General features: G+C 42.9%; 1 protein-coding gene across 1 annotated transcript in view; it reads left to right on the top strand.

The window, feature by feature from the left end:
• Positions 1 to 11,653, top strand: part of RAB12 (RAB12, member RAS oncogene family) — a 27,000-nt gene extending 15,347 nt beyond the window's left edge. The window contains exons 4-8 of the mRNA XM_040478498.1: positions 64 to 124; positions 6,525 to 6,663; positions 8,168 to 8,257; positions 8,873 to 8,977; positions 10,419 to 11,653. Coding sequence (XP_040334432.1) covers positions 64 to 124; positions 6,525 to 6,663; positions 8,168 to 8,257; positions 8,873 to 8,977; positions 10,419 to 10,532 — 509 coding nt within the window. The 3' untranslated portion in view covers positions 10,533 to 11,653. The remainder of the gene's footprint in view (positions 1 to 63; positions 125 to 6,524; positions 6,664 to 8,167; positions 8,258 to 8,872; positions 8,978 to 10,418) is intronic.
• The last annotated feature ends 449 nt before the right edge of the window (positions 11,654 to 12,102 follow it).

The raw sequence follows: 12,102 nt of genomic DNA on the forward strand, positions 1-12,102 counted from the left end.
TTTCTTTCTTTCTTTCTTTCTTTCTTTCTTTCTTTCTTTCTTTCTTTTTCTTTATATTTACAGGTGTTGACTTTAAAATCAAAACCGTAGAGCTAAGAGGAAAGAAAATCAGATTACAGATCTGGTAAGTGGGGATGTGCACCCAGTAACACCATGTGTGCTCACAGTCTGTTCGCCTGTCTAATACAATTAACTGTTCAAGCTGGCTTGCCTCTCGTACTTTTCCTCTCCTTTGCTCATCTTTAAATAAAATGAACAATGAGGAAATTTAGAAATGTCTGCCCATTTCATATTTCATTTGCACATGGGGAGCGGTGAAAGAACACTGTTAACTTTAATGATTGGAGCCTCGATGCCTCTTTGCAAAGCATTTGACATAATAGCAAAACTGTCATCGCTTAGATGATTGCTCAAATGCGTGTTTTCACATTTTTCCAGTTACTATTTGATCGCCCGCAAGGAAAGTCCAGCACGCCCCTAACCGGGTGCGCGCAGTTTCAAGGCAGATCCCCCGTAGACGGCTGGGGGGCTGCCCAGGGCGGGCAGAGCGTGAGCACCGCCGTGCGACACGCATGCTCCCCCTGGACGCGTGGCTGGTGGCACGTGACGTAAGCCCCACGGGTGCCAGCTGGGTGTGAATCCGCGGCCACTTTCTGGAGAGAAGCCCCTTTGTCGCGGCACCACGCCTGGGCGACCGAGCCAGCCCTGTCGCAGCTGTGCGGCGCCGGGAGCTGTCCGCCCCCACCCCTTACCCCCCGGGGAGACCGACCTGCGGTGCAGCGCTGATCTGGTGGCGGTTTAAACGTGGCACCGCTGAGGGGTTCGAGACCGCCCTCTTGTGTTTAACATCACAGCTGCTGTGTACTCAGCCTACTAACTCCTCTGCAGGTCCGCTCAGCTCTGAGTGTTTGTCCACCATGTGTGTGTTTGCTTTTCATCCGCGTTACTTGCTGCCTCATCTGTGGCATCATCGGTCACCTAATGCTTGAGTGTTAGTGCCATGCCTTCATCCTTCACCCGTGCCCTGGGTGGGGCCCGGCTGCAGCCGAGCGCACTGCCGCCTCCTGGAGGCGTCCCAGGTAATGTCTTCGTTTGGTCTCCTGCGACTCTCCCCCACTTCAAGGCCGGTTTGGGTTTGGGGGTTATTGGCTTGATTTCGAAACATGAACAGTCTTGTCTAAATACTTGATGACAAAAAACGTGGATATATTTTATTAGCCCTTGATTGGAAAGTCCACAAATTTTGTACGTTGCTGCCCATTTTTTGAACTCTGGAGCTAACAGAGGATCTTTCACACGTGCTGTTGTTTCTGATTGTAAGCTCTCTAAGGTAAAGACCATTTTTTTGTTGTTTTTTTTGGGGTTTTTTTGCAATCCCTATTTTTTTTAATACGAAACTTATTGTCAAATTGGTTTCCATACAGCACCCAGTGCTCATCCCAACAGGTGCCCTCCTCAATGCCCATCACCTACCCTCCTCTCCCTCCCACCCCCCATCAACCTCAGTTTATTTTCAGTTTTTAAGAGTCTCTTATGGTTTGGCTCTCTCCCTCTCTAACTTTTTTTCCTTTCCCTCCCCCATGGTCTTCTGTTAAGTTTCTCAAGGTAAAAGACCGTTATTAAAAGGATCGTCCAGGGGGCGCCTGGGTGGCTAAGTCGGTTAAGCGCCGAATCTTAACTTCAGTTCAGCTCTTGATCTCACGGTGGTGAGTTCAAGCCGGTGCTGGGCATGAAGCCTAGTTTAAAAAAAAAAAAAAAAAATCATCCAGAGTATGTTTACCTCTGTACCTAGCACGTGTGGGGGAGATACTTTTTGAAGGATACTTTATCCTGAATAAAGGCTTATGTGGCTAATATTAGAATGTCTGAAGCTTGCTTGCTGAATGACAGCAGTGTCTAAGGGATGACCTCAGGGCCTATCTAAAAAGACATACCTTAATTACTGTATTAATATTTCAGTTTTCATCTCAGGCAGTAGTAATCTGACCTGTGAAAAGTATGTCCAGATGTCCTGTTCCTTCTCTGGAAATCAGCCCACTAAGACTCTGTGCTTGCTGACATTGGGTACTTCTGGAATTTCACCACGGCGCCTTTGAATCTGATCTGAGAGGGCTTCGCCTTACTCGCCCCACCCTGCGGGGAAAAGCCAGAGGGTGCAGTTCGGGAAATGTACAGGACACCCAGGAACCACGTTTCTTTTGGATGTGACCACATTTCCCAGAGCCACTCCTCTGCTTCTCCTTGACTCTTTCGAAGATTATTAACTGAGGGAGGAAAATGAGGTTCAGTGAGTGTATTTAAAGGTTGATTACAGGTTTCACACAGGGAATATCCCAATGAGTCAGTGAGGAAGGAAGGACTTCTCTTTTCCCAAAGGGGTTTTCAACAGTGAATAACGTATCCACAAAATGCCTGCCACTTGTTAATCACACAACACTCAAAGTAAGATTGTTGTCTTCTGAAGCTTTTTACATAGAGGATTAAACATTTTCTTCGTTGTTAGGCAGTAGATAGAAAGGAAGTATTGGAGTCGTGGTTCACGATTTAAAGTAATAACATGAGTTACCTCAGAGTTAGAAGCGGTGCTTGTACTCTTGCTGTCATGTCTGCTTTGTCGCGGGCATGCTGTCACCACTTTACTGTCACAGTTGAGGGCCCAGGAGGAGCCAGTGTAGTTGGAGAGGGCTCTTCAAAGAGCCTCAGTAGCCTGTGCTCTGCTAATAATAGCTGTGCTCTGATTTTCTAGAATGTCAGTCCATGGACATTCCCAGTCAATTTTCATAGAGGTCTGATTGGAAGAAGTGCATTTTTTCGTGACGATTTCCATCTGAGAAAATATTAACCGTAGGTTCCTAAAAGTGTAAGTTACCAAAATCTACGGACGGCATCATCACACTTTCATGCCACGTTTTTATGTCTTGGCCACATTTTTCAGTTCCTTGATTATCCGTGGTCAGAAAAAGGACCATTTTCTCATCTCTGCATCTAAAATGTTTCTTCATGTGTGTGTAAAAGACCTTTACATAAGTGTAGCTAAAATAAAATGTGTCAACTAGAATATAGGTTCATGAATTTACATTCGAATGCCGAATGCCATCCTGAAGATCATACACAGGGACTTAGAGTTCTTGTGTCGAAATGGACTTTGGAACTATGACGTTTGTCTCCTACCTTTAGGCAAGCAGAATTAAAATGAATCATCCCTGTCTATCTTGCCAGCATTCTTATGTCAACATCAGGCTCGTTTTTCATCCTCTGCTTGGAAGAGATGGGACATTTCATGCACATTGCAGGACCTTGCCCTGTAAATTCCTAATTACATCTTTAAGTGGATATATTAAATACAACAAGTAAGAATCTTTGAATTTTCAAAGCACAGTTGTATTACGAAACTGGGGAAACAGAATTGCAGGAATCTTTCAGTTTGCACCAAGAGCAGAGAGGGAAATGATCACCTCATATTCCCGCTGCAGCAGGTGACAATTTTCCCTGCAATAATACACTGTAAATGTCGAGAAATGAGCTCTTTATCTTGTAATGAAAACTCGGGTTTATGGAGATAAAGAGGGGAAATAGTAGGATTCTGCATCTTCACAGAAAGATAAAAGCACGATCAGTGCATTGGTGTCTTATTAGCATGTGCGGTTTTGAGAAGCAGGAACTTGTGTGGGATTTTTATGGTACTGGTACAGAGTGGGTATGTAATACATTCTTGTTGAACTGCATTGGCATTTTATTTCCCTATTCTGTGACCATATGTGGTACAGACAATTTAGCAGGGGAAATAAGCAAAGGAGCTTGAGAGGAAAAGAAAACAAATTTGTACAAGCCACATATTTTGGAAATACGGAACAGTCTCTCAAAGGAAGGTGCTTTTCTACCTCAAGCATTCAGAGCCAGGCAAAAGATGGAATTTAAGGAATGACGTTAAATGGGAGTGGTGAACTGATGACTGTTTCCTCATTGGGGTTTTTGTAAATGAACTTACTGGTTCGTTTACTTGTGTTGGAATGATTGCCTCAGATTTTGCATTTTGAGGTCTGCCCTCTTTTTTGTGTCTGACTTAAAGCCAGCAGAGACTGCTAATTTCTTAATGTTTTGAACATTGCTAACTGCGCTCAGGCAATAGGTGTTTTTAACTATGAAAAATGCCCTTTAGGGGCAGCCAAGTGGCTCGGTTGGTTAAGCATCCAACTCTTAGTTTCATCTCAGGTCATGATCTCACCATTGGGAGATGGAGCCCCATGTTGGGCCCACACTGGGCTTGGAGCCTGCTTAGGATTCTTGCTTCCCCTCCCTCTCCTTCCCTCCCTCTTCCTCCCTCTCGCCCACATGTGTGCATCTTCTCTCTTCCTCGCTCCCTCCCTCCCTCTGTCTCTCTTTCTCTCTCTCAAAAGGTGAAAAACAAAAATGCCCTTTACTCTTCCTATTCTTCAACTGTTAGTTTTTTTATTAAAACCTCTAGAAACTTCTGTACAACATTGTGCCTGTAGATAACAATACTATATTTTATACCCAAAACTCTTTAAAAAGAGAGTAGATTTCATGCCAAGTCTTCTTACCACCTTAAATAAAAGTAATTTTTTATTGTTGTCTGTTATCTCTAATTTCACTGGTTTTGAGCCCCCACTGTCTAGACTCGAATTCATTGAATGTCTATAGAAATTAATGTCAGCTGAGTTACACTCAATAGCCAGATTAAAGTTGCTTAGAGTAAAGGCTTTTTAAACTACATAATTCCCAAAATGTTCCTTGAAGGTCTTAAATCTAATTGCTAAATTTGTGGTGTAGCTATATTGTTTTAACAATTCTACTTTTCAAAGTAGAAAAATGTGTTTTTTAAAAGACAAAAAGGCCTAATTTGATCAAGTCATAACTGTGATAGACTGGGAAAACCATGCCGTGAAAGACTGAACTCTTTGTTGATTCATAAGTATTAATTATACCCCTATATATGTAGGATTCCAGAAAGAATTGTATTCATTGATTCCTCATGTAAATGAAATGGTATCTGAACCCATTCCTTCTCACTTCCCTTCAAGGTGCAGTGCCTATTAGTGTGGTCTTCAGGGTTTCTTAGGAATCTTGAAGAATTCAGTCCCCATCTATCCTATTCAATTTTCCAGTTTTGTTTGGCATTTCTCGGTCAAAAAATAAAGTTTATTTTGCCTTGAAGTGGCGCCAGCGTCGACACTTTAAATCGGTAACCTTTTGTTCAGCATAGGCTTACTGATGGCCCGCTGTGGACCAGGCATTCTGCCGGACCCTGCTGGACAGAAACAGACCAGCCTTGGCCCTCTTGGGCCTTCCAGTCAAAAGCAGCAGGGGATTCTTATATCCTCTGGAACAAAGCAAACGGTTTTGCTTCATGCGAAAATGAATTTGCCAACAAGCTCTTTTGTTTATTTGGCATGATAACGCCATTGCTAATGGGAACTAATTTGGTGGCAAAGCCAGTCTGAACAAAGCCATAAATTACAACCCCGTTGCCAAAGAGTATTTTAGGGATACAGCCCCACAAAGCGCACCTGAAGGGAAGTAGTCTTTGATCAGTTGCATTTGGGAAAATCTGCACGTTCTCACCACCTCTCAAACTCACGTGGAGGCCTTGAGTGGCCCTGCAGTGAAGAACCTTGTTTGTTCGCTGCATTGCCCCCGTCTTAGTACACCATGACCCGCCTGTCTCACGTGACCCCCAGGAGTATGCTGTGAGTTCAGGTTCTTTGGGAAAAGCTAAATTATGGATTGTCTTTAAAGACATTCGTCTCCCCATCAGAAGCCCTGCTGTGTCAGGCTCATTCATAAATACATGATGGTTTTTAGCAGTTTCTTGGCTTATTAGATGGAGAAAATATGTCTCAGCCAGCTGCTATACGCTATTAGTAAGCTTACATCATCCTTTATGTTGAAATGATCGACTTCAGCCTGGAGGATAAATACAACTTTTAGCTTTAGTAGCAGACAATAATGAGCTTTATTGTATTACAGACCTATTTGATGTCTCCTCCCTTCCCCTTTGACCCCTTGTTCTGTTTTAGAAGGATTAAGAAAATACCCTGAGTTTATGATATTTTTCACTAGTGATGGACTCTCGGTCACCTTCTCTACAAAATCAGATACAACCATTGATGCCGGTTAGAAGAGTTTGCGGGGGCACCTGGTTGGCTCAGTTGGTAAAGCACGCAACTCTTGATCTTAGGGTTGTGAGTTCGAGACCCACACAGGGCACAGAGATCACTTTTAAAAAGCAAGAGGGTTTGAAGAGGATGTAGCTCTTCTGTCATTCTACACATTGTTTTTCTTATTTTTAAAACCTCGGTTTGAGAGAAGTTGGGACTTATGTTTTTGTCTGAATGTAACTAACTCAGAAAAACTTCCTCTCCTCACCACTAATAATGATGCATGTGCATGGATGGGACTAGAATCAGCCTGCAGAGGGGTGGGGAAGAGCCTCCCTTTTGCTTTGGAAGGTGGAGTTGCTCCCTCTGGTTATTGTTTGGGAGCTGATTTTTGCTGTTTCTTAGGGACACAGCAGGGCAGGAGAGATTCAACAGCATTACCTCAGCTTATTACAGAAGTGCCAAGGGGATCATACTAGTATATGATATCACTAAGAAGGAGACTTTTGACGATTTGCCAAAATGGATGAAGATGATCGATAAGGTAGGTGTTTTGTTTTCCTCTGAGAACCTAGGTGAATCCCGTAGACTGAAAGGCAACGACCTCAAGCCTCAGGGCCCCATTAGGTACTCAGTTTGTGAATCTGCTGGGGTCTTGAGATCTAATGCTCTCCCCTCTTTCATACTTGACTCTTGCTGCGTACCTCTTTATGAGTAAGTGCTGTTGTCTTGAGTATTTCCCACGCTCGCTCCACACCAGCCTCGTCAGGTGGGCACTGTCCCGCTACCCATACATCACTGTCTGATGAGACGGAGACCCTGGAGTAACTAGGCCAACGTCACTCCATTCAGGTGCCTTTGCTGCAAACCTGTCTCAAGTAATTGTGTAGAATATGCAAAATTAAATAAATGAGTTGTGCAAGAGACTTTAGTCTTTTTTGAAGAGAGGTCCTACCGTACCTATATTTTTTGAAAACTCAGAACTGTAGCTTAACTTTTTTTTTCCTGATTGTGGGATTAATGATACCTGTCACAATAGAAAATTCAGGGAATCAAACATGAAAGTAAATTTAAAAATGTATAGTTTGGGGGTGCCTGGTGGCTCAGTCAGTTGAGCATCTGGCTCTTGATTTTGGCTCAGGCCGTGATCCCAGGTCGTGAGCCCCACGTTGGGCTCCACACTGAGCATGGAGCCTGCTTAAGGTTCTCTCTCCCCCTCTGCTCCTCTCCCCTGCTTACTCCCTCTCTCTTAAAAAAAAAAAAAAAAAAGTTTCACCATTCTGAAAAACCAAATTGAATCCATATTCCATGTAGTTTTACAGCCTGCTTATTTCCCTGAATATTCTGTCAGGCCAGCCTTCCTGTCCTATTAATGTTCTTCTGAAGCATGGGTAGTTTTGTTTTGTTTTGTTTTTTTAATGGCTGCATTCTTTTTATGTACCTTGACTTATTTCATTCCCCATCAGTTTTGTCGGACTCTCTTCAGTTGATGACCATCTTTTTTTTAAAAAATTTTTTTTTTCAACGTTTATTTATTTATTTTTGGGACAGAGAGAGACAGAGCATGAACGGGGGAGGGGCAGAGAGAGAGGGAGACACAGAATCGGAAACAGGCTCCAGGCTCTGAGCCATCAGCCCAGAGCCTGACGCGGGGCTCGAACTCACGGACCGCGAGATCGTGACCTGGCTGAAGTCGGACGCTTAACCGACTGCGCCACCCAGGCGCCCCTGTTGATGACCATCTTAAGCATAGAGCTGTGCCTGTTCTGTGAGCCATTTCCTTAGAAGAGATTCTTAGAAATTACTGGTCAAAGGCTCAAAAGGTTGTGGTTCCTAATGCCTGTTACCCCGTCGCTTTCTAAAGCCCTGAGCCCTGTGAGGACGTCTTAGACCCCACCTGAACCAGTCCTGCCTGGGACAGGGTAGCTGCTCAGAGATTTGGGGAGGGGATGAACAGGTAATGGTGGCAACAGAGCAGGTTGGCTTACGTTTCCTGTCAGTGTATGACTGCCCATCGTTGAAATGGAGCTTCTTTTAAAATTCCACAGTATGCCTCAGAGGATGCAGAACTTCTCCTAGTTGGAAATAAGCTGGACTGTGAAACTGACCGAGAAATCACCAGGCAGCAGGGAGAGAAGGTGAGAGATGTGGGGAGCAGAAGGGACATCACTGTCCACGCTGCATTTAGCAGTGGATAGACTTTTTGTCTTTAAATAATTTCTTTAAATTATGAAACAACACAGTCACATTCTTCTCAGTTGTTTGGATTGGAAGGAGCAGGAGGCTTTAGAAAGCATTTCGAAGTGGGGAGAGGATTGTCCGCATCAGTATACACTGCATTATTATTTGTTCTGACATTTGCTACAGAGAGACGTTTCCTAAGCCGTAAAATTGCTTTCATGCTTTACTCTCATGTATTATATAACCTTCCTTAGGGAATCGGTGATACTCACATTTTGAATGTCAGATGCATTGCAGTTTTAGAAACTTGGGCAAGTAATTCGACTTGAAGGTCCCAGCATCACGTCATCACATCATCACGTCAGGGATTTTGTTTCGTGTTGTTAACTTATCACGTAGGGGTTTGGGGCACAGTGAACTCTGAGCTTAAACGGGGCTTCACAAACCTTCTGGTCCGCCCCTCCCTGAAAGAGGGAGCCCAAAAAGCTGTGATTCCCCCAGTCCCAGGCCACCTGGCCACACACGAGACCACACTGCACCCCACACAGGAAAAAATGAACCTGTATTCTTAGTTCGCACAGCAGATAACTGGGATGCGGTTCTGTGAAGCAAGTGCCAAGGACAACTTCAACGTGGACGAAATATTTCTGAAGCTGGTTGATGACATTCTGAAAAAGGTAAAACATCCAGAAAATATTTCATCTGAAATTCTTTGTTCCCTCTGTGATGTTTTAGAGAGGGCAGTTAGGGTAGTTATTCGGGGGCTGAAGAACCAGGCGAGGTGGTTAACTCGGCTGGAGGCATCCAGCTGTGGTGACAGCCGTGTCCTGCCCAGGACCTCTCCGTGTCCAGTGTGGTGCCCAGGTTGGCTGAACCCTAAACGTGGTTTGGTGAAGTGACTGGAGCAGGTGTAACGGGGTGCCATGTTTATGTGACCTTTGCTTTCCTTTTTTTTCCCATTTTCCCACAAGAATTAGATAAAGACAGTGGGGACCTCCTGGAGCTTGTGGGTGTCTCGGGGAGGAGAAAGCCCTGGGCCCTGCCTCCCCCTCAGTGCTATGCTCCCCAGCATAATGGTTCCATTACTCAGGCCTTCCGTGATGCTCAGTTGCAGAAAAATTGCTAGATAGCTTCATTGAACACCAATTTCTTCAAGCATTTGTAGGCTTACAGTCAAAGATTCGTTTAGTATTAAGTGTATGTGCTATTACTACATATAATCTACTAGTTCAAGCATAATTCAGAAGCTTCTAATAAAATGATTGTTTAGGGGCGCCTAGGTGGCTCAGTTGGTTGAGCGTCCGACTTTGGCTCAGGTCACCATCTTGCAGTTGACGATTGGGCTCCGCGTCGGGCTCTGTGCTGACAGCTCGGAGCCTGGAGCCTACTTCGGATTCTGTGTCTCTCTCTCTCTCTCTCTCTCTCTCTGCCCATCCCCCGCTCATGCTCTGTCTCTCTCCGTCTCAAAAATAAATATAACCATTTTAATTAATTAATTAATTAAATAAAATCATTGTTTATATAATTGCCAAGAGAAGTTTTTTCTTTAGTGAAAGAAACCATAGTCAAATGCAGAACCATTTTTTTTTTTCTGTATTAATGCATTAAGTTTCCATTATTACTAGGTTCTGGGAAAATATGTTTATGAGATCCATCTGGTTTCTTTTACCATAGGGTATGATGTAAGCTGGGGAGTGTTCGTGCCGTGACACGAAGTATCCTGAACCTGGTTTTCACTTTTTGCCTTTATATTTGAACATCTAATTAAACTTTGATGATTGGAGATCTTTATATAAAAATACTTTGTTCTGGGGCGCCTGGATGGCTTGGTCGGTTGAGCATCTGCTTCTTGATTTTGGCTCAGGTCATGATCTCACAGTTCTGGAGATCGAGCCCCACACCAGTCTCTGCCCATTCCCAGCTCATTTGTACGCGCGTGCTCTCTCGCTCTCTCTCGCTCGCTCGCTCTCTCTCTCTCTCTCTCTCTCTGTCTCAAAATACATAAATAAACTTTAAAAAAATACAAATAAAAATACTTTGTTTTCTTATATAATTTGCAGAGCGCTTACGTACACACTGCATGGTTAAATACATCTGTCTTTTTTCTTTATCCTTAAGATGCCTCTGGATATTTTAAGGAACGAGTTGTCCAATAGTATCCTCTCATTACAACCAGAACCTGAGATTCCACCAGAACTGCCTCCACCTCGACCACACGTTCGATGCTGTTAATTTGCTACTTTGGAGACAAAGTGGAAGTGATTCCTGGAAAGGGGAAAATGTTCTCTTCTGCACTACAATCATCTTGACAATTTCCTTTCGCACTTTGTAATCCAAGTCAGAGCTACACACTAACTTGTAAATATGCAAATATGCAATCCTGGGTAAGTTTTGGTTATCGATTCCACATTTCCCTCCAAATTATTACATTTCATCCATTATCCCAGCCTCTAGTGTACATATACTGGGAAGCATAGTACTTCTAATATGAAGAATGGGAGAAATGAAAGGTATAATGTTTCTTGAAATAAATAATATAATTGTCCTCGTTAATTATATTAGGAGGACAGAAGATATTCTGATAAGAAGAAAGAAAGTGGTGCTTCGCTTACTGTTTTAAAGAAAATTTGTAAAAGACTTTTTGGGAAAAAAAAAAAAGCTATCATAAGTGCTTTTTCTTTATACACAAGACCTTTCCCCCCAGCCGTAGCATCTCTGAAGTATGGGAGTATTTCTGCCGCAGGCAAAGTTGCGTTCCTAGCTGTCATCAAGGGTTATTTATTGATGTTACGTCACGGTAGAGTGTCGCTGGTTAGAGGGTAGGGGTCGACTTGGTCCTGCAGCCGCAGAATCCCTCTCATGGTATCCTAACGGACATACCCTGTGCTTTTAAGAACTACAAAGATTCAATAAAGAAAGAAGTGTTTTTGAAACTATAGAAGAAGATTTTAAAACAACGCTGCTGTCCTAAACAAATCCTGTTTAAAGGAATTTTAAAGAGATACATTTTACTATATCAAAGAACATACATGTATTTACCTGAACATTCTATACCTTTGTAATGGTAAAACTTCTCCCCTTTATGGTGAAGCTTATTCCCATTAAGCCTAGACTGTGTTTCTTTTTTCTTTTTTCCTTTTTTTTTTTTTTTTTTTTTTTTTGGTCTGATAATGGATTTGTGAACTCTACCTTTGGTATATCTTTTATTAAACTGCACTGTTTTGTTTAGTCAAGGTAAATAAGTAATTATGTATTTGAATAACTTGGCGTGTCTTGAGTGTTGTGATATGAAAAGCATTGTGGTCTTTCTACACTAATGAAGTGCAAATAAAATTTTGTATTTATGAATGAGAGGTGAGTTGCCACATTTATTGGTGTAATTACAAATTGTGCATCTGACAGTGTTTTTAAAAAACTCCACATCTTAATCTTTTGAGGGTTTTAGACGAGAAAAATATGGGACCCTCTGCTGTGGAAAATGGCTAGGCAGCTTCTCAAAAAGTTAAGACATAGATCTACAGTTTGACCCTACCTCTAGGTGCATGCCAAAATAACAATTGAAAGCAGGGACCCAAACAGATACTTAAACACCAGTGTTCATAATATTATTCATAGTAGCCAAAGCAGGGGGATCACTGTTCACCAGACGTCCATCAACAGATGAATGGATAAACCTAAGTCGTCTGTATGTAGAACGGAATATTATTCAGTCTTAAAAACTAAGGAAGTTCTGACCCCCAATATGGGCGAACCTTGACATTCTGCCAAGTGCAATAAGCCAGGCACAAAAGGACCGGATTCC

This window comes from Herpailurus yagouaroundi, unplaced genomic scaffold, assembly GCF_014898765.1.
Source record: "Herpailurus yagouaroundi ecotype Mexico unplaced genomic scaffold, PumYag 142, whole genome shotgun sequence".
Classification (NCBI taxonomy): Eukaryota; Metazoa; Chordata; class Mammalia; order Carnivora; family Felidae; genus Herpailurus; species Herpailurus yagouaroundi.